Source organism: Accipiter gentilis, chromosome 3 (genome assembly GCF_929443795.1).
Source record: "Accipiter gentilis chromosome 3, bAccGen1.1, whole genome shotgun sequence".
Lineage (NCBI taxonomy): Eukaryota > Metazoa > Chordata > Aves > Accipitriformes > Accipitridae > Astur > Astur gentilis.
Window position 1 is genome coordinate 46539598 of NC_064882.1, and position 22846 is coordinate 46562443.

General features: G+C 41.4%; 1 protein-coding gene across 3 annotated transcripts in view; it reads left to right on the forward strand.

The window, feature by feature from the left end:
* ATRN (attractin) overlaps positions 1 to 22846 on the forward strand; it is a 154215-nt gene that overhangs the window by 82572 nt on the left and 48797 nt on the right. For all 3 annotated transcript variants that reach the window (XR_007504779.1, XR_007504780.1, XM_049792702.1), the window contains exons 21-24: positions 529 to 581; positions 2164 to 2258; positions 2799 to 2877; positions 3280 to 3437. Coding sequence is in view for 1 of the 3 variants with exons in the window: in XM_049792702.1 (XP_049648659.1) it covers positions 529 to 581; positions 2164 to 2258; positions 2799 to 2877; positions 3280 to 3437 (385 nt within the window). In the remaining 2 variants the exon portion in view is untranslated. The remainder of the gene's footprint in view (positions 1 to 528; positions 582 to 2163; positions 2259 to 2798; positions 2878 to 3279; positions 3438 to 22846) is intronic.

The following is a 22846-nucleotide window of genomic DNA, read 5'->3' on the forward strand; positions in this document are numbered from 1 at the left end:
ATATATCTGAAATAAGACTTTGACATTCAAGCATTTTAATGGAGCATTTTCAGAGCACCAAATTTGCTGGAGGTTTCTCTGTAACATAACAGACATGCTTTTAGTGTAATGTTAGTGGAAATAATTTCATTCCAAATAATTTCATTGCCAGGTCCATTTTTAAAGTGTTGCTCACATGGGTAAACATTTATAGGACTGCATCCTGGAATAGCCATAAAAGTAAATGGAAACTTTAGGTTTTGACTGTAGTAATCCAGTTCCTTGCACTGTGAAGAGCTAATACATACATTTCAAGTGGATGCAAAGGTTAATATCCAGAATTTTGTACTTTGTTTTTACTGTGTACTAGTTTGACTTGCAGGGATCGTGGACTTTCTTCAGCAGCCCAGTATAGCTCAGACATCCATCTGTTTTTTTTAATTGCGTATCGTTATCGGCACAGGTGGTGTTTTCTGATTTTTAGTGGCTGGGAATAAACGGAGCTGAAAAAAACAAATCCATTTATTAAAAAATACGTGTTCTTTTTAGGTGTGAAGTCGAAAACAGATATCAGGGAAATCCACTTAAAGGAACGTGTTACTGTGAGTACTCTTGGGATTTTGTTTGGAGATAAAAAATGTGTTTGAAGTTTAAAATACCTTATTTAAAACTAGTTGTGGTTGTCTCAGCACCTGTTTAAAATACAGGGGATTAGGAGAAGGACTAAAAAATAGTTTTTAAAAAACTTCAGTTTTCACAAAAGTATTGTTTAAAGAGAATGAAAATACTTTTCTTGATAAGGTCTGTGTGATGATTGGACCTTTCAGAACAAACTTCTGAATGTTTTCTCACAAGACTGAAATATAATCTGGTCTTTTGGAGAACACTCTAAATATATATACCTAATAAGTCAAAATCAAAGCATCTCTTTAGAATTTTAAGTGCAAAATACTATTTTTGTTAAAATTCTTTTCCATGTTAGAATGGCTCAGGTTTCAAAATTGCCACATTTCCTCTGAAATGAACAGTTGGATTCCCGTGCAATTCAAGAAGATACTTTGCCAAGATTCAGATTACTTAATGGAAACTCTCCAGCTTCTATTTGCAAATATTAGCAATCAGCACACTGGCAGGCACGGATAGATGTAATCTTAAATTACATAAAGATGCCAGTCTCAAATAGTATTTTTGTGCAACACAGAAATTATCAACATGCTGTATTTAGCAAATTTGATTTCTGCTTGCTTAGCCAAACAAGGGCACTGATGGCTTCTCGTGACAGTCTCTTTGCAAGGATGACCTAATTCATTGCTGCCAATGACAGGGGTGGTTAAGTAGCCAAAAAGGAGAAAAAGACTGAACTTCGCAACTCCTACAGAAACAACCTCGTGCTATACAGATTCAGTCTCACTTGGTTTTCTTCCCTGAAAATTTCTGTCTTGCTGCTTCATGGGAGTTGTGGATAGATGTCAGAAGGTTCTCTAGCTCGTGTCTATCCAACAGGGCATCTCCAGGAGGCAGTAAGAGAAAACCAACCCCTGGCGTATAGCTTCATATTTATTCTTGCTTGGAATATCTCTGCGTGGGCTCGGGAATACGTACAAGTCAGAAAGCTGCGCTTTAATAAAAGGATACTGGGACTGGTGGATGTATGACCCAAAACTGGCTGGGCACTCTTGATTAACAGAGGGGCGATAGCCCAGCCCTAGGCAGACATGAGCGTAGGAGGGCATACAGGCAGGCCAAAAAGTGGTCCTGGCATGCCTGGACACGATGTGACCCAGAGTACGATGGCAACTGGGTCCATGAACAAGTAGCTGCTCTGTAGAAATCCTCCCTGTACAGTCCACTGACGTACAGAAACTTTGCATGCGTGGAACTGAGTCTCCTCCCAAGTGGGGATTATACAGTCTGTTTTGTTTTGCTAGTATTCCCTTAGCACGTGGAGGTATTGCAGTATGGAAAAAGTAAATGTCTTGGCATGTTTTTTACAATGTATAGCTATGAACAGTCATTTAGAATAAGGCTGGAGGCTATTGCTTGGAAAAAGTAAGCAGAATCTCTTTCCCCTTTAGACTCAAAAAGCGTTTTTTGTCCCTTTTGTGGGGGATCATCGTGCCTTGCTTTGCAGAAGTTTGTTCTGTTCCAGGACATGAGATAACTTTCTCCATGCATTCCTTACAGATACTCTTCTCATTGACTATCAGTTCACCTTCAGTCTTTCTCAAGAGGATGATCGCTATTACACAGCAATCAATTTTGTAGCAACACCCGAAGAGGTAAATTTTCTACCTTCCCTTTAAACTTCATCCTTGGGATGTATGTTTGTCATATCTTGACCGTGGAGGTGATGAATTGTTACAGTTCTGCAAGTCTCCGGACGTAGTCTCTTAACATGACACGTACATGGAGCTCGACAGAGCAACCCGAACTTTTTGAGCTTGGCTTGGCCATGCAGTTTCAAATCTTCATGGTAAAATTTCATAAGGAATCACAGCTGAGTCTTCACAGTTGTTTGAACTACTTCTGAGCAGCTCTAGTTTTGCTTGTTGTTCACCCAATTCATTATGTCTCTATTCTTCCTGTTTTATTCTACGCACGTGACTTGTGTTATTCTTTATTATGCTTTCCTTGGGGAAGAGAATGCTGCTTTCAGAAAATGTAAATAGCTTTTTGTTTGATGTATTTGCTTCATGTAAATAACAAATTCCGAGATTATTTTATTTTTCAGTGAAGATTCGCTAGGAAAATTTTTACAGTACAGTAAAATTGTTATCGTAAAAATGGTTTTGTTTTTTTTTTTCCCCCCCCGCCCCAAGCAAAACAGAGACCTGGACATGTTTATCAATGCATCTAAAAACTTCAACCTCAACATTACTTGGTCCACAAGTTTTGCAGGTAAAATGAGCATGATCTGAGTTTCTTGGTAGCTTGTTTCCGTTAGCAGTTTTCAACAAATGCAAATTTAATTGGGGCAACTTCTTTTTTTAGCCTATGAACTTGTTCTGTAATGGTTTTAAATGCGAGGCCTGGGAGGCAGAAGTAAAACATTAAAAAGAACTATGTTTTTCTATCGTAATAGTGTATTTTGGAAACATAGAAGGTGCAAATTTCACTCTTAGTAGTGCAATAGTTTGGCATATAGTGATTTCGATAATGCAATGCTGCTTAAAATAGTAGTGTTCAGATAAATAGTTAATTTTGTAACATTAAAATTCAGAACGCTTCACCCTTTTTGTTTGCCACTTAAAATGTGCATTGAAACATCTTTTCTTGCTACTTTTAAACGTTTGAAAACAGCTGGCACGCAGGCTGGGGAGGAAATTCCAGTTGTTTCAAGAACCAATATAAAAGAATACAAGGACAGTTTCTCCAATGAGAAATTTGATTTCCGCAACAATCCAAACATCACTTTCTTCGTTTATGTCAGCAATTTCACCTGGCCAATAAAAATACAGGTAGGAGCTGTTAACGTCTGTATAATTATTTAAAAGTACATTTTTTGTTTCGCTCAAGCAATGTGGCAGCTCGGTGCTTTGTGTTGTCCAAGCTGAACCGGCTCTCAATACGATCCTGCAGCAGGCAAAGGGTTTGAGGTTCCTGATTAAGAGCAAAGAGGTGCGTCATCTTCTGATGTTGCCTCAGCCCAGTGGATCTAAAAATGTGCTGTGAAATGAAGTGGGTTGTTCGCTTATTAACAGGGCTATGTTCTGACGAGGTCTCTGACTTTAAATGCGTAGATACTTGTGTTGAAGAAAACAAACACTCATATAGCCAAAACCCAAGCCCGGAATGAGAAAACAGAAATGGTCTTCGTGTTTCTTTTTAATGTCTGGTTCTCAAAAGGTGCAGCTCGAGGGCCATCCCTCTTTCTCCTTGCGCTGCCCAAGACTGGTGGTACCTGCAGAATAAGATGAAGCTCATTCTTTCCCTTAATTCAGTGCAGTCGGTGAACACACACGTTGCCTCAGGTGTCTGACTGTGATGATAAGGCTAGTGCTGAAGAAGCAGTGGATGAAGCTTGGTGGGTCATGAAAACACTCATAGATCACAGACTGCAATCACAGACACTCTGCAACTGCTGTGGCAGCTAATAATTCAGAGAAACCTCGGCCACCTTCTGGCTGTGGGCTAAGTCAACTATCAACCCACAGTGTACTCGGAGTGACACGGGCGCCCGTTGAAGGGCAAAAGTACTTCTAGGTGTGGAACGGAGATCTCGAACGAGGCTCTGTATATTTGAATTCTGCCTTTTTTAAGAAGCTTGGTCAAATGTGGGAACCCCAATTCTTTCATTTTCACCTTTATTCAACCAATTATTGTGTGAAAGCTGACTGCTTCACATTAATTTACTTGATATTTGAGACATCAGTCACACAAACTCACCATAGGGGTCACTTCCAACAAAGATAACGCACGTGATAATATCGAGCAAGGAAATGAGGTCCATCTGGAAAAAAGGTCCTTAAGGTATAGTGATATTTTTCAAGGTATTTCCTGAACTTTTAAAAAAATATTATGAATAATTGTGAGTTGTGTGCATCACCTTTTGGTGAAGATGGTGGGTTTTAAGTACTCGGGAAACTTTGTCTTGTTGACTGCAGACTGCTAGATTTGATAGGCTGACTTTGGACTGCGTTTTGGTTCTTTTTAATATCGCTTACAATATTGGTAATCATTTTCCAGCTGGAGAGTTTTTACTTTACAAATTGGTAAAGTCTTAGTTCATTGTAGAGTCCTAATTATTAGATATGGAGGAGTTTGCAAGAGCTGCAAGGTGAAACCTTTATGTCATTGGATGCTCAAGCAGCAGGTACCAAGCCTCATTGTTTTCATTTAAGAAAAGTACTGCTTTCAGTAGAGAAAGAAACGTCCTGCGTACAAAGGTGGGCACTTTTGTAATGGTTTATTTAAATATTCAGGCTTCTCTTTTATCATATTGGTAATCACAGGACTTGGGCGGGGGGGGGGGGGGGGGAAGTATTTTATTGAACTTACAGGTTACGTTGGCTGATAGTTTACTGGCCATAATCAGTGCTGCACTGTACCTTACCTTGATTTATTTATTTGCTATTTCTTGATGCAGAACTGTGTGTTAGGACTTTATAGATGTTTAAGAACAGTGCCGTCTCCTGTTTCTTAAGCTCTCTTGTGTTTACTCCGGTCTCCACCCTGCCTGCGCTTGTGGTGAATTTCTGCTAGCTTCTCCTATGCCAATGTTGTCCTTGAGCTTAAATGTCCTCTCCATCTTCTCTGGCAGCTGGTTCTCCTGCTTTCGCTGGATGAATTTGGACAGGTCATATCCTCTCTCAGCCTTTAGTGCTTAAGCAAGACAAACCCTCATCGTCTTGTCCCGTGAAACAGGTTATTCAGGTTCAGTTGTCTCATTTGTTTTTCCTCTGCGCTCCCTTGTCTTAATCTTACTTGTACAGTTTTGGTCAGCCATGGGTAAGGCCATGGAGATCAGGTCTCACCATTGCTGTGTACAGCAGTATCTCTAGGTTTTTTATGGATGTTTCTAGGTCCTTTTATGGCAGGATTTTGCTTTGCTCATTCTCATGGCTGCAGCAATTAATAGTCCTTATTCATTTTAGTATGGACTAATACACCCTGTTCTTTCACAGCATTGGTTTCCAACTGATGAGCTCCCAGTCTTGATAGCAAACATTCTTCTCGGTCCCTAATAGCATCGTAAAATGTTGTCCCGCTGCTGTTACTGGATAACGTTGCCGGTCCTGAAGATCATCTAGTTGTTCTTCTCTGTGGTTCTCCTGAAGATCATCTAGTTGTTCTTCTGTGTGGTTCTTTTCCATATTTTTATTGATGATCGCCTTCAACTTTGTCAGCAGATGGTGACATTAGCACACTTTTGTTTTGGGTCTGTCATTAATGAATGTATCAGTCAAAGTCTGTCCAAATGCCGTCCTTGAACTAACTTCTGTCCTCTTTAACCACTATGATGTTTGAAATAATCTTCACCATCTTTATCTCGCCCAGGAATTTCCAGTGTATTGATATCCATAATGAAGTTTGGATTAGTTCAGCTGTACTTCCTAGGTCTTTACAACTAATTGTTTTTACAGACAGAAAATAGTGGGCTGGCACAGCACAGATTACTTTTGTCAGCTCTGTTGCTTGTTGATTTCAGTTTTTCATTTACTACTTAAGTCCTTTTATTCAAAACTTGGCCTGAAACTTTGCATGCTATTGAGATTTTGGAAGCGTGAATGCCTAGATTGTCCCTCCTCCTCTAAATCCATTTTAAATTTTCCATAGTGCCATGCTCGGCTGGTAGATTGCTTTAACAGCCTTGCTACCAGAGGCGTTATTTCATGTGCCATTTCTTTTGGAGTGCTGGAATGCACGCTGTCTGCTTTCAGTGACTTTGAACACATTGAAACATTGGAGTGTTTTCTCCACCTTGGTTGTGTATCTTTTTATAACCTTGTTCCCTTTAGACACCTTGCCTTGCACCTATGTTCAGTGTCCTTGTCCTTAATGAAAATTCTAGTTTAGTTTTAGGGATGTAGCTGATTGGTTTTAATCTCTTGGCTATCCTTACGCATACCCTCTTCCCTTTCCCTTTCTGGTATCCGTTACTTGTATGGCTGAAACATCTCTTGCTATTTTGTTTAACGTTTGCTGACTTCTAGCACAGCTTGACATTTGGCAGTTCTTATTTTATCTCTGTACTACTTGCTGGCTTCTAAGACATTGCTAATGAATCCTTTCCTCTCCATAATATGTAGACTCTTTAATTGTTTCTAATGTCCTTTTTGAGGTGAGTTCTGAGGATACGGCTTTCCAATAGTTTTGCATCTTTGACCTGAGAGAAATACTTAGATGGCTGCTTTCCCATTCCTTACTTCCTTAGTCCACTTGATTTTACCGTCTTACTCAATTTCTCATCGTTAAAAAGAGTGAACTTTGATTCTGTTACACTTGCCTCGTTTTATCCTTAATTTAATATGAATGTGCTTGTGTGCACTCAATCCAAGGTAATTTTATATCACCAGCTCTTCTTAATGTCCTCGTTACTCACCAAAACAAAGTCTAAAATAGCATCAGTTCTTATTGGTTGAGAGACTTTTGTGAAGAAGTCTGGCAGCAATACTGCATCCAGGAATATGTGGTCCTTACTATTTCAATTAGCATGCTCTTCAGTTCATATCCAAGAAACTTTTTTCCCCCAAATTGATGTTTTTCTGTCACCTTTCTCCGAATACCTATTGGTGTTGAACGTCTCAATCCTTTCTCATGCTTGCAATAGCAGTTCTTCGTTACTTTGTCATGGCTTTGTCATCGTTCTCCAATAAGCCTCCCCACCTGCACCTCCTTTCGCTGGAGTTCTCATCGTAGCTCAACACAGCATTGCTCCCTCCTTTCTCCCAGCAGCATTGCTCGTCTGAGTGTGAGATAAAACCAGTTTTCTTCTGCATCCTTTAACAACTGTTGGAGACTCAAGTCTGCATTTTGCATTTTTTTTAATTTGACGAAGAGCATGGTGGTCTTCACCGAATCCCAGAGCGGTTGAGATTGGAAGGAACCTCTCGAGGCCATCTGGTCCAACCTCCTGCTCAAACAGGGTCACCTAGAGCCGGTTGCCAAGGACCGTGTCCAGGCAGCTTTTGAATACCTCCAAGGATGGAGACTCCACAACCTCCCTGGACAGCCTGTGCCAGTGCTCGGTCACCCTCACAGTCAAAAAGCGTTTCCTGATGTTCAGAGGCACCCTCCTGTGTTTCAGTGTGTGCCCATTGCCCCTTGTCCCGTCACTGGGCACCACTGGGAAGAGCGTGGCTGCATCCTCTTTGCATCCTCCCTTCAGGTATTTATAGACATTGATGAGACCCCCCTGAGCCTTCTCTTCTCCAGGCTGAACAGTCCCAGCTCTCTCAGCCTTTCCTCCCAGCAGAGACGCTCTGATCCCTTCGCTGGACTCTCTCCAGTATGTCCACATCTCTCTTGTACTGGGGAGCCCAGCGCTGCACACAGTGCTCCAGGTGTGGCCTCACCAGTGCTGCGTAGAGCACAAGGATCACCTCCCTCGACCTGCTGGCAATATTTTGTCTAATGCAGCCCAGGACACCACTGGCTGCCTTTGCGGCAAGGGCGCGTTTCTGGCTCACGTTCAGTTTGATGTCCACCAGGACCCCCAGGGCCCTTCCTGCCAAGCTGTTTTCCAGCTGGGTGGCCCCCAGCACATACTGGTGCCTGGGGTTGTTCCTCCCCAGGGCCAGGACTTTGCACTTCTCCCTGTTGAACTTCATGAGGTCCCTCTGGATGGCAGGACGACCCTCTGGAGTATCAGGCACTCCTCCCTGTTTTGACATTGCCTGCACACCTGCTGGGGGTACACTCTGCTGCATCATCCAGATCATTAATGAAGATGTTAAATAGGATCAGACCCAATATTGACCCCTGGGATACACCGCTAGTTACTGGCCTCCAACTAGACGTCATGCCACGGGTCACCATCCCCTGGGCCCAACCGTTTGACCAGTTTTCAATCCACCTCACTCTCTTCTCATCTTAGCCCCTATTTGCTAGGTCTACCCTTGTGAGGGATGTCATGCCTCCTTCATAAAGAGCCTGTAGCCATATAGATCTGCTTTTGCCTCGTATCACACTGTACTTTCAGTCCATTCACCGTGTGGTGTAACTGTGCTGTCAGATTTGAGGCCACATGAAAGCTTTTCCACACTGGATGCTAAGACACTCGTACGGTTTGACACTACGCTTCTAACATTACCCAGGGGTACTGCTTTACTGTGATTTCTTTTCCCTCCTCACCATCCTGATAATTTTTTGCAGAGCAGTTGTTGAGTAGGAGATGGTATTATGAAAAGTAATGGTTCCATAGAGGAAAAACTAGAGAAAAGTCAGTAAAAAAGTGTGATTTGTCTCCAAGACTCACTGTGTCCTTTCAGGTTTTGTGCAATCTTCCATGGTGGATTGAGCTGCCCTCAATTGCCCTTAATTGCAGTCTGTGTTCCTACCTGTCCTTTCTGTACCTCTTTCCTATTTGCTTTCCCTATTTTTTTCCTTATTTTTGTAAAGTCTTGGCTCTCTGTAGAAGTTTATCTTCAATAAGATAAAATACAAGATAACTCAAGGTATGGATTTTTGTGACAAAGACTTCCTACCAGTCAATCCTTGACTGGGGTTCACTGTAAGATTTAAAATGGAGCCATGGGGTAACTTCTCACTTCTTGACTTCTCTGCTTTCCTGACCGCCCCTTCGGTACTCACCCCCGGCTCCTTTCTTCTCGACTCATTAATTAAAACTACGTGTTGCGGTACGGCCAGGATGCAAACTGTTTTTCTTATCTCAGAGACTGCCTCCTACAGTTCTGCTCATCGCAGTTCCACTATTAAACTTTTTGCAGCTACAGAATATGTTTCAATTTCCCTTTTGAAATGAGACTGGTTTTAATGTAGGAAGTACGATGAAGTCAGCGAAACTCCGCTACTGCCAGACTGCTGGAAAATACTCTCTTTTTGTGTGTGTGTGTGTGTGTGTGTGTCACCTTGCAGTTTACGCGTGCGTTTGGTCTGTTCCTGTGCAGTGCAGCTGGTCCAGCCAGGATTTTGAGGGCTTTTTTTATTTGTTTGGATATCATAATAAACAGTCATTGTATGTACGCTCTCTCATCCTGGCTTATTTTCAATTTAGTTACGGTAGGTGTATTAAACAAAGTGTTTGTGTGTATATAAAATCTTGAAACAGAAAACTTCGGAAATGTACAGTCTCTACTGCAGAGCAATTCATCTACAATCCACGTTATTATTTTTTTTAATATTAGAAACTTTATTCTGAGGTCCTCGATTGAAATCTGTCTCTCTTTCCCTCTCTTCTTGCCTGTTAAAATCTAGACTTGGAGAGTATAAATGCTCTTTTGTGTTAGAGATAGCCGTGTCCCTGCCAATGCTGAATTCTGGCTTTTTTTTCCTTCTTGCTCCACCTCTCTTCATAACCACTTCAGTTCGGGGGGGGGGGGGGGGGGGGGGGAGGTTGTGAAGTATATTGGTTTAGGATGTCTTTCCCTGCCTGCTTTAATGACTTGAAAAGATTATTTTGTGAAAGAACTACAGCTGCAAAATGCAGAAAGCCTTCAAACTACAGCAATCTGCTTCCTAATACCTCCCGTCTGAGTGGTTCCCGACTATGAAAGCTACGTTGCGGCGTTCACTTAAAACCTTAGCTTGCCAAGCTTTCTTGAAAACCCAGGTAAGGTCTTGTCGAAAACACCTCGAAATTTCCATTTTCTCTGCTTTGCAGCTCTTCTCTGCTAACAAACTTTGTCTGGCACGGCCACGGGGACTTTATAAGCGCTGTGCAAACCCCAGCTGTTCAGCTTTTTCTCTTTTGCTTGGAAAGCACTGCCCTAAATATTCCTAATCTTCCACCAAACTGAGTGTGCGCCCTTTAGGAAAGGACGTTAGTGGATGTTAGGGTTGATGTTTTTCTGTAGTCATGTAAATGCAATGTGATCTTTTTCCCCACAGTTTTTTCCTGTTTTCTTAATCTTTGTTGTAAGTTTGCTTTGTTATTCTTTCAAAATGTATCTCACGTTAGAAAAGAGCTATAGAATACAAATAATCAGAAATAATCAGCTGTATTACAGTAAGGAGCAAGGAAACTCAATGCAGAAACTTTCAGAGGACTTCTTTTCATGGGTTCCAATCCAGGCAAAAGTCAGCTCACTCAGAGGTGAAACTTCAGTTCTGGAGCAGACAAGTAGTTAATGGTGAGAATTGGAAACTCTCTTTGATAGTTGGGTAAATGTCAGCAGTTTTTAACAATGTTTAAACTAGCATGTATGTACCTGGAGCAGATTCCAGCGAGTCCCTCTCCTGAACGCACAGGGGGTGAAAATTAAGAGTTACTGATACAGCTAGCTTCAGCCCCTTCTTTTTAATGGCTGTAAGCTTTCTGCTCCATTACAGCTTACTGTTGAAGGTGTTTTCTGCCACTCACTAAATATAAACTTGTGTTCTTATCTTGTTTCATGCCCAGACTATTGTTTTCATTAACGCTCTGTCCCATTTGATTTTAGATTTTTTTTCTTCTCCCAGATTCAGAGCTCTTGCTCTGAAGCCTTTTGCATTGATCTCTACTTTCTGGGTATATGTAAGACGCCTAGGAGCTGATTAAGGAAAAAACACAGTTTGTAATTGTATCATTAACTGGCAATTGCCTCCTCTCTTTCCCTCGTGTTGGTTGAAGTATTTTAATTTGAATGCGCTTAAACGTTAATTATGAGCCAAATGCTTCAAGGAACAAAGAGAGGCGAACCGATTTTGCAGCCTCTTGCATACAAAATATACCATTTGCAAAATCTCGCTAGATAGTCGCTATATATTGTTTGCTCGGCAATTCATCGTCGTGTCGGGCTTCAAAAGGGTGCTGCCGTGACTACGTAGCATTGGTGCACGTGCTGCTTGGTGGAGTGCTGCAGCAGCGTTAGACAGCTTACGCTGCTTGGGGACTGGAAGTATTTGATAACTGGTGGGAAATTTTCAAGTCACTTAAATTGCTGCCTTCCACTTCGATTTCATAAAGGCCATAGTGGAAAAATAGCTAAAATTGCCTCTGCTGTTTCTATTTTTTAGTTTCTCAAACTTCTGCAGGGGCTCTTGAAGCTTTTTTTTTCTGGGTTCCTCCAGTTGATTTATTTCAGGACTGTGGGTCTATATAGCCCCTTCTAAAGCTTTATTTCTTTCTACACAGAAAGTTAATGCACTGTGGATAGCTTAATTCAGTCACATAATGTGTTGTCATAATTATCCTCGATATTCCAAAATACGCTTTTTTGCTGTGACAGGAAAATATTTGTGAACCCACTCAAAATGTTGAATTGCTGTTTAGTTCATCAGCTGAAATTGTGAATGGTGAACCAAAAGGTGGAAACAATTTATCTCCCTTAAATCGATCGCTGCTTTCCGAGGAGCTGCTAAAAGTTCCAGCGCAGAAACTGTAATAAATGGGAGACCTGAGAATCGAGGACAGCCTCAGGTACGCTGTAATTAAATCAGCTTTTCATTTGCAGCGCTTGCTTTCAGTGATGGACCGGGTGACTGTCCCTAACCTGGGTGGAAACACTCGCACGTCCACGGGTGACACGGCGTGCCTGCTGCGTGCGCCGTCCCACGGAACGAGATGTAAACTGTTAACGTGCAAACCTCTTGGATGATGTACTCTTTAATGAACTACCTTCCTCTGGGGCCCTGCCGTCACTGCCTCGTGTTGCTTTTGTTAACTTCCCGCTGGCGCAGATGTTGCCAGGATGACTGCATCCAAATTTGGAAGCAAAACACACATCTTAGTGCTCCAGTTAAGAGCTGTGCTGCTGCGATTGAATAAGATTTCAAATAGATGTGGGAATAGATTCTGCTCTGAATAAGCTTCCAGAAATGACACTTTCTTGGATTCCAGTGCTTTGTACGTTAGACCTGTGACTACTAATTTCGATACGTTTTTACGACCTTTTCTTCTTGCCTTAGTTGTTAGTCTAAGGGAACAGCAGAAGCTCTGTTTATTCCTCTGCATCAGAAGACTTTTGCTCTGCCTCTCATAGCAGCCGAAGGGTTTGCTCTGGGATCGTATTATTTTCACTAATGGCCTCCTTTGACCTGTCAAACAGTTCCCACTGGTTTACAGTGATATGCTGAAAATGTATGTAGGAATGTAAGAGAGCAGATTCCCTTCGCATCTCTTTGGCTTTGCGGAGCTGGCAAGAACATCGTAAATGTGGCTTTTTCTTAAGCCAGTAGATATTTCCCGTGTTAGTATGTAGGCAAAGTTCACGTGGAGCCATATGCTGCTGGTGTCAGCTGGATTTCAGAGTAGAGACGAATTATAAACTAGACTGAGAGTCTTCTAAGGAATGGCTCTCTGGCTGATTAAAGCAGGCTCATTTTCGCTTATGCTGAACGTGGCTATTTAAGTTGGACATAGTAGCCAATGTTTCATAAAGTGCCAGGAATGACATTCCTCAGAAGTCTTCACAATCCTCAGACAAAGCTCTTACTCTGATCTTTATCATCATTATATTAATGTTTCATGGTTCTTGTGTCCAGCAGTATGCAAATACGGAAATCTTCCCAAGTTCTCGTTTTTCAAAGGAAATCTCCCTCATTAAAGCAGTTTTGGATTAAATTTCTTCTTCTGATACTCTTTCCCCATCCTGCTATTTCTATTGGCAGTGTTACCCGTAAAACAGGTGGTCTCCATTAGCACGCGGCTTAATACCAGTTTCAGTTAAGCTTTAATTTTACTTGCCGTTTGGCCTTTAATGTGGTTTGGGAAGCATTTGTTTTTGTGCAGAGCTAAATGATGGATGACACTTTGCTACAGCCAAGGAAAGCTTTGGGGTACCCTTAGCTCCTGCCAGGTGAGGAAGACAGTACCCCTCAGCTTAAAAACGGAGCTGGAGGAACGTCGGATCCCACGCTTCCACCTTCCTTTTATTTTTAGGCTTTCGACCTCTTTAAGGTGACAAGAATATTGCCAGCCGTGATGCTCTCTAGGGTTACCTCTTTGAGGTTTACAGCCTGACGAAAAGGCTTTGATAATGCACGTAATAAGATAGAGCGAAGAAAGCGTACGGCAGTTAAAAAGCAGAGTCTGTAACCGACTCTAATACCCTGATTCGTCTCTGGAGGAAACATTAGGTATTTGATACAGGGCATAAATATCCCTGAGGACTGGACACGGCCCGTGGAGGTTTCCACCCTTTCTCTAAATTAATGTCGTTCTGTAATCAAAAGCCACAGGCTAATCAAATGAAAGCTCTCAGTAAGGGTAAAGGGAAAGAAAAAATGTCTTTGTTGTTGGCCAAAGAGAATAAAATACAGATGGATAGGTAGTGATTGCTTTGATAAAATAATTATGTAGGCTTGAAACCGCGTGGAGGATGGTGATCTTGATAGCTTTTCTGCTAGGTCCTCAGTGTGCCTCATGCACCTTTAATGAGGAATAGATGTAGGTACGGAGATATAATCATCCTTAGCTCTCTGCGCCCCTTCTGTTCCGAAAATGTTCTTTTTCTTTTGCTTCTGAAAGCACTGGAATGCCAAAGTTGTTTGCTAATGATGTCCCTTGCCTTTATTTAGCTATAACTGCAGGTGTTTTTGAGCCTCTTTCACTGCATCTCTCTCGCCGTGGTGAGAAGTTTGCTTTAAACCGAACAATGAAACGTAAATCAATTTGTTAATCTGATGAAATTTGCTGTTGAATGTAATTACTTTTGGAGACATGCAATTACATGCTGATTTTTCAGAACAGGCAAACTGACATCTTCTGCTGGGGACAGAAAGATTTAAAACAGAACAGTTGAATGATACTTTAAAACATGAAACAGCTGCTTCCTTTTTATCTGCTCCTGCCTTCTTATTTTTGGCATCAACCGATGACATTTTTCTCCTTTTAGAAGTTGTTCCCTTTCATATTAAGCTGTATTTTTGTTAGCAGCTTCTTAAATCCTTAAATGCTAGGGTTTCTTCCAAAGGCAGTTAACCCTTGCTAGGATGTGTGGCAACTTCAGTGCTTTTTACTGGAGGTGCTGGCTTCAGCGGCTTCGAATGTTGCTCATGCTAAACTTTCCCCAAGTGCTGTGTTGTTGCATGGGATTTTTATCCTTTTACCCAAGCATTGAGATCATGGGGTTTTATATCTACAACTTGAGCTGTACTTGGGATGAACTGCAGTAATTCACGTTGTTTGTGAGGTTTGTTGTAATATCTACATAGAGCATTGGAAGTCTGCTCGTGTGGCTGTCACAAAACTTTAGCTGCATAAGTAAGAAAAGTTATAGGAGAATGGAGAGACATAGACTGAGTTTCAGGTTTAATAATACCAGGAGGATTTCTTAGGATGAGGGGTTTTTTGGATACGAGTGTATGATATGTATGGATTGTCTTACTTCCAAGGAAGCTGATCTCTTTTTTTTTTTTTCTTTTTTTAGTTTAAGATGCAGGGCTGGAAATCATAATATCCAAAAAATGCAGAATTAATTTTCTCTGGAAGCAAAGTCCCCATTAGGCAATTAATTTCTCCTGGGTGAGGCCCAGGGTGATGATGTGCTGGTTGCTTGCAGTTGCTGTACTTCTGTGCTGAATAGCTCTTGACAATGCAGAATGCCACTGCTGAATGTAAATGTAAACTTCAAGTTCAAATATATTTCAGAAAATGAGCAATGTGGGCCATTGCTGGGAAGCTTTTACAGCTACCAAAAGAGCTAGATAAATTTCCTTATACAAAAGCTTATTTAAAGAGTCAAAGAATAGTAAGCAGAGTTAATGAAGAGGAGAGAAGTGCACTGCCAGTAAAATATAAGAAGCCAGCATACTCAAATGCAACAGTAGATGTAGCTTGGGTAAACCACTGGGGAAAAATATATCCCGTACTAACACAGGGTGACAAAACCAAAAGCCTCTGGCTTGTTTAGCTAACCGGCACGAAGTCAGAGCCACCAGCGCTCAAATAACAGCTCTCGGATGGCTCTGTGGGTCGGCTTTAGTTAAAAACAAACCATTTCTGGAATGTCGCTAAAACTTCTTTTTCTCTCATGTAGTTTCCTGACTTCATATTATTAAGTTGGTTTTTTTCTACCATATTGGCAAATCTCGCTCACAGCAGCGCTGGCAAGTAGTGGGGAGAGTTGGGGTCAGGGCGGTGTGGTGCTATCACAGCCCTGTGTTATAATGAATTTCTGGGACGATTGGCATTTTGGGGTTTTGGGTTTTTTTCTAAATTAGTTTCTTTTTTTTCTTTCTTTGCTTAATTATGAGTGTCGTGTATAGTTATTTCTTAAAACACTCTGGTTTGCATACAAGACTAGCACCGTGCTGGTTCCTACACCTGGACCCAAAGTCTCTTTAAATTACATGAATATTTTGACCACAGGGATTGAAATAAATCATGATAGATGGAGTTGTCGGTTCAGTTTTTTACTGGGAAGTTCTTCATGACAAAATGTTAAAACACATGTTCTAGAAGGCCTTAAGCAATAGATAGTGACTACCTGTCCTTTTTTAATGCTAATAGACGAGTTTATGTATAGGTCGCTCCTTCTTCACTCTCCAGCAGTGTTATTTTTTCATGTTAATATTTCTGTAACACAGAATCATAGCTGAGGCTCTCAACAAATAAAACCTTGATGAGTAAAACAGCCCAGTCTATGATTTCTGACTTCACAGCTTTCAAAACTGTTATTGATACTGCATAATGAGGCGGCCCTTTGATCAGCCCTTACATGAGCTCGCATACCCTGTGCTCCACAACATAACGTTTCCTTCCACAGTACCTGATGTTTTTCCTCTGGTTTTATGTTGGAAACACAGATCAGGCTGCCAGTTCTCCAGCTCATGAGTATGCAGTGGAGAAAAATATATTTGTTAATGTTCCCAGCATTTTATTTTGTAACTATGCAAGTGCATCGTATAAAGAAAATCCTAAAATGGCTGGAACTTTCAATTATTGCACGAGTTTTTGGTTATTCTATCTTTTTTTTTCCCCTGCAAATAGGTAGTTTCTTGAAAGTAAGTTTGGTTTTGGTTTTTTGTTGTTTTTTTTTTTTTTTTTTTATTACTGCCACTTCACATAGTAACGTGACACCAGGTTTGAAACAGTGTGTGGCTTTGGTATTGTGTAATAATGTGAGAAATGCTGTTGTCACTAAAGGTATTTTTATTTGGTTATCTATATATATATACTTATTTTACTTTGAATGATATATATAGTTTATATATATAATACCTATATATACATATTTTACTACTTTATTTTGCTAAGGATGTAAAATCCTCAGAATTTCTGTAGGGACTTCCACGGCTGGCATATTGCAAACCTTTTGTGATACAGATCAATAAATGTTTTAAATGTCTCATCCCATATGATCCTTAGAAATCACGGCTTCCTTGGAGAGGGAGGCAGAGCTTTTTCTCCACTAATAACCACTGCAACACTAAGCTCTGTGTTGCACATATTTCCAGTGTTTTGTCTGGTCAGAACTGATGTGAGACATAAGGTTTTGCCCATTTCCATCTGTCAGCTATTTTGCAGCCTAAGAAAAAAAAAAATTGCTAATACGTATTTAGCTACTTTATTCTTTTTTATTCATGATTCTTCCCTCTGTACTTACATAGCAAACTCTTTAGGAAAACAACTTTTATTCTTTTTAAGCTTTTGGCACGCAAGCGGTTGTAGACTGTAAAGCTCATCTTTTTGCTGGATTTTCAGGGTCCGAGAGAGTGTTTGAGCTGTTGTGTGCTAAAGTTTTAATATTTTCCACGTTGAAATTCTCCAGAAATAGTTGGTATGCTGACGAATGTAACTTAGCCTGCACGCAGATGGTGTCAGAGCTCTGCTCGGCACGAAGCCAAGGAACGGGATCCTTCACAAATGCATCCACGCAGCAGCGGCTGATACCGGAGGGAGGTATTTGAGGACTTGCCACTGGGAAGAGTGGAGCGTTTCTGTGTCTAGTTTCAGCGTTTTTATTTTTTAACAATTTTTTTTTTTTTCCGAAGTAGCTCAAAACTGCCTTGTCTCCAGAATAATGCTTGCAGTCGCGTATAAATCCAAATCCATTCAAAAGAAGGAACACGTCAGCGTTTTTCTCTTAAGACTCATACGGTGGCAAGAAAACTCCCTCTGTAAACTGTGATTCTCAGCTGCAGGCTGTAACCTCTTTTCTCCTTTCTGTGGCACGAGCAAACCGGTTAGGGCTTTGTGAACGAGCCGAGCTTTGCTGCTGGGACTTGTTTTGGGGTGCCGGGCTCTGCCAGCGGTACCCGATTCCCCTACGAGCCGCCTGCCACCCGTCAGGCGTTCAGGCTGACACACGAGTGCAGTATCCCTGCTGCCAAATTCAAGATAACTCGAAACAGCTTTGCAGCGTAAACACATCTGAGGTCCAGTTTAAGGGTTGGTATTTTATATAGGTTTTCAAGAAGTCTCCTATTTTTGAACTTGTTGCTTTTAAACCGAGCAGTGGAAAATGTGCATTTATTTGATATTTTTTTTTAATGAGGGATTTTATTGCATTGTTTTTCTCAGCTGAGTTCCTCTTAAAGGAGTGAATTCCTTACCTGCATTTGATTTTACTAAGCAAGACCTTCTAGCAAAGAGCCTTTTTTCCTTTAGTTAAATGTTTAAAGTAGAAATGGCATAAAGTTTTTGTGCTGTGCTTGAGAAGGTACTGTTGCTTAGAGGTTGTAGAATTAAAATAGGCAACATACAGGATTGCTCCAAGAATCCCTTTTCAGGTGACTTCTTCCAAACCTGTACGTTGGTCTTCAAGATAGACACGGACAAGAGCTTGTAAGCAACAAGAAATCCTTTCTTGAACAAAAAGAAGCGCTTTGGAAGTGAGTTGGTTGGGGTCAGCAGCAATGTGACAACATCTCTTCTATCGTTCTTTTTTCTTAATCCTTTTCCTTTTGAATTCCAAGCATAAAATTTGAATTCAAAAGTCTTCAGCTGCACACCTTACCAATACCTAGGTTTTGAGAGGCTACCAGTATGTAAAGATTTTTGCCTTCAAGTAGTATGCGAGGTTGGGAGATCCTTGACTGTTCAATTCTGTTTCAAAACCCTTAAAATAGTTTAGAGGAGTTTCTTTTCTATAACTGAAGTCTGTGGTTCTGTTTACTGCTAGAAGTGATTAATGTTGTTAGTCTTTGTCTGCAGTTGATGATAGTAATTTGCCTGAATTTAATTGCCATTATCGTGAAATACACCATTTTTAACTTTAGTCTTAAGAGTGAGTTATGTACAAATTCACCAGAATTCAACATCAATAAGTAGAAACAAGTGAACAACTGGTTCAGTTATTTGCAAGAACCCAAATGAGGCAGAAGTATTTGTGTACTGTGCTCTCTGCTTTGGGGAGAGATCGTACCCAAAGCTTGGGGGAGTTGAAATGCACCTTTAGAGGTCCTTTTCCCCGTGGAAATCCACCGTATTGAGGTTTTCACGATAACTTGGCCATCTCGGCTTGTTGGATCTACTTCTCATCCTCCTGAATGCTGCCTCTGCGCTGAGCGTTCCCTGAAACTTTACAAAGCCAAGGGGTTTTTTTGCTGAGGTTATTTTAGAAGTTGCTACCTGAATTTTCAGTTTCATCTTGGCTGCTGTGCCTACGGAGTCATCTGCAAGGATGGCTTCGGTGCTGTAATGCAAAACACAGGACTTGGGTGGAAAGCCACCGTCTCGTAGATCAGCCTGTGAAGTTGCACTTTGCACTTCTGGGGCAGAATTGTAGGTGTGAATTCCTTCTCTAACCCTCCTTGGAGGCTGCTTAGCTCCTGGTTGAGAGAAGAGTTGGGACTTCTAAAATTTTTGTTCATTTTTAAAAACAAAATGTTCATTTTTTAAAAAAAATGTGTTCAGGTTTTTAAAAATTTTGTTCATTTTAAAAAAAAATTGTTCGTTTTTAAATTTTTGGGGTTTTATTTATTTTTCTGTCCTGCAAAATCGGTACGATAGCCTCCAGTTACCATACCAATCTTCTCTTGCATGACCATTGCCACCTTCAGCATCCAGACAGGATAGAGAGTGGTTGCGGCAGAGGTCTATGGGAACGGATGAGCTTTAGTTTTAAGGTATTTGCCTGACGTTCAGAAGAACTGAGTTTTTTCTGGCCCTGCCTCAGGTTTCTTGTGGCATTTGGTAGTGGTGTTACTGTAATGAGTCGGTGTGCGAGGTCCGATCTGAGATTGCTGTTCCAATTATGGGACTTTCCAGAACATTGCTAGCGCACTTGAAATTTAGATGAGCATCACTATTCAACACCTGGCTGTTTATTGAACAAATACTGCCCGTTTGTCAGATTTGTGTGGTAATTTTTCTGATGCAGAGAAATGGGGGACTAAATTTTAAGCACTATTTTTAATTTAGAGGCAGCTATGCCCGTGTTTGCTCTGCACAGCAATCCGCGAGTTCACATGGGGAGACAAAGCATATATAATTGGCATTTCTGAGCCAACTGCTGACTGCAGCCAATTAGCTGAAAAGTGACAATTTGTGACTACTGCAGTAAGGCAGCACAGTATTGGAATATAAATCGATTTCCATCTCGGTATAAGTTCGGAAGTGAACTAGTTTTTATATTTGCACAGTATCAAGTGTTTGTGCCATAAAGCTCAATGGCTTAGTTAATATTGCAGCAAGTGAGGAGTAAGTCATTTATCTCTTTCATTGGTCCTTCACACAGGAGCAACGTGGCTCGTAGTAGTAGGTGTGAAAATCAAATTTTAGTGGAGATTTTATTTTTACTTGTTGTAGAATGTAAATCTGAGCGTGTGAACCTCTTCAGCTGCACCAAGTTGGCCAGAAGTTTTTCTTCTACAAAATATCAAGCAGCAGTCTGTTGAATGTGCTTGGGTGCAAATTGGTTTTTTTTTTAGATTCTGATGAGCAAGGAGTAATTCTTTTAATGCAAGCAGGAACAGATCAATCTGGACTAACGTCTGGGACTTCTCTGCTTTCTGTGATCCGCCTCTCCTGGACCTGTAGCTGTCAGATCAGCTGGTGTTGCACCTATGGATGGTTATCCCTTACTCAAATTTGTCAAGCTTTCTGTTGAGCATCACAACTTTTCCTTCTGATGGCCACACCATCAGGTGTCTGAAAACTCTCTGGGATCTCCCACCTCTGAATCATGCTCCACTTCATTCTTGGTGTGTGTCAGTTTTTCAAGTTACAATTAATTGCTGTAAGACCCTTCCTTCTCTCAAACTTAGGGTTTCACTTTTCCATCTAGAGAATCTTTCCCTGTGGAACAGGTTGTTTTCGCAGCTTTTGAAGACTTAACAGGGGCCAAGTCAGCTGAAGTTTTCTCCCTAACCTCAACATTTGGATGGACTCTTGCTTTTTATTTAAAATAGATCCGTGGTGCCTCTGAAAGGGAGCGTCCTCCCGCCTCCGTGGTGTGGCATCACATCGCACAGTGGTGCAGTGACCGTGACCGCCGTATGGATCCACCTTGAAAGCTGGCTCAGCAAAGATTAGTTTTCAGCTGCAGTGGGTTGTGGGATCTGATTGTCTATACAGCTGCAAATACGTTGTACGTTCTTGCTGGGTAACGGGAAAATACGGGAACAAATGGTTAAAGGGAGAGAATGGATGCACACTTGGGCACCAGCTGCAGGTATGGGAGGGTTAAAATGGTGGTGAAATGATGGTCTAAAATAAGCTTCCCTTGGTTCCCTTAGGGATGCAAATACTTTTTTTTTTTTCCTCTTTTTTTTTTCTTTTTTTTTTCCAGAGTAGGTGTCTTGTTCTGTGCTTAACCGAGCATTAACCCTGCACAGAGGCAAGGAGTTGTAATGCTTCTTTTCCCTTTTGGAGATTTAGCATCCACATTTCATTGTCAAATGTCTTCATTCACTGAAATTTGTCTTCCATTACCCATTTGTTAAATTGCCAAACCGTACTTGGTATATCTGAATGCAAATGGTTTGGGTCTTGACTGAGACAGGGTGTAATGCTAATCAACCCTTTTCCAGGTGAAGATGGACGGAGGGCAACTGATCCCTTTGCACGCAAAAAGAAACTGGTTTGTAGGATACTGTGACGCAAGGCTCCCAAAACAAAGCTGTTATATGTTCTCCTTCCAGAGCACCAACAGTTAGAACGGGATTTGTTAGGTTATTTTAAAGAAGATCGTAGTTTCTTTCTGCAATCGATCATCCTACTGCATTTGCCTATTACCTTTTATACCTAGATAACAATTATAATGTTTTTGTTCTCTAACATGTTGTGAGGTGGTAGCCCACGTTCATTGTCTCCAAGATCTACCATAATGCAAAGAAGTAAAGAAAGAGCAGGTATTAATGAGCTTATTCTTTCCCGGTGTGATACACAGTGTTAACGCAGAGGACGGGCGGTCTTGACTTAGCCTGCTCTTCCGTACTTTGTGGTTTACACCGTGGCCCGATCTGAAAGGTAGAAATAATTATAATAATGAGACATTCCCTCTGTACTGATATCCTAGTGCTGGGACATGTTGGTCAGGTTTCTGACTGGATTTAGTTGTGTTTCAAGGCTCCTAAAGCCTGAATTTATCTGATTCATCCTAGTCGAGTTTGCGGATTTGTATTTTGGGGTAGGGAGAACAGGGTTGCAGGCTGTTTAACCTGCTTATCAGGCTTATAGCGTGATCTTTTCCTACGCTTTGCCACTCTGGCTCACACTTAGAAAAATTAAGGTCTGCTTTTAAGCTTACTACCACATCAGAGAGTTTTGCAAGTGGGAGGCAAAGTGGTTCTTGTAAGCTTGAATCCTGGATTTGAGTTTTTCCATCTTTTTCACTGAATCATCTAAGCTTTTAGCACTGGGGCATGCTGACCCAGTTTCCAGTCTCTCTGCGCTTCTTGACACTGAAAGTAGATTTAATAAATCAGTAGCCACTTCTTTTCTGTTGCTCAACATCTGGTCCAGTGTCGGTGTGCCTTACCGCAAACTTGGCTGCGTTCGGTCCAGGAGTGCGGTGTGATAGTCGATGCCCGAATGTGGCCGTGTAGTGCCGTGAGGATGACAGGTAGGATGTAGGACTTCTTGGAGACTCCTGCCCTTCTGGAGCAGCAGCTGGAGGCCAGGGGAGATGTTTTAGGGCAGAAGGATGGCGATAGGTTACCCCTATTTAGGCAACGAATGGAGCTTCTGGTACATCCCTGAAACCGAGGGCAAGGATGCAGCGTGGAAATTAAAACCGTCTAAATGTAGGAGTCTACAAATAGTTTTCTTCATGTGCCTCGGGTGTTTAAGGTCCCCTTGTAGATGGAGACCTAGATGTGGAACTCTTCAGGTAGTCCTCTACTAGACACCTACACTGGCCGACTGAATCGCAGATGAGGT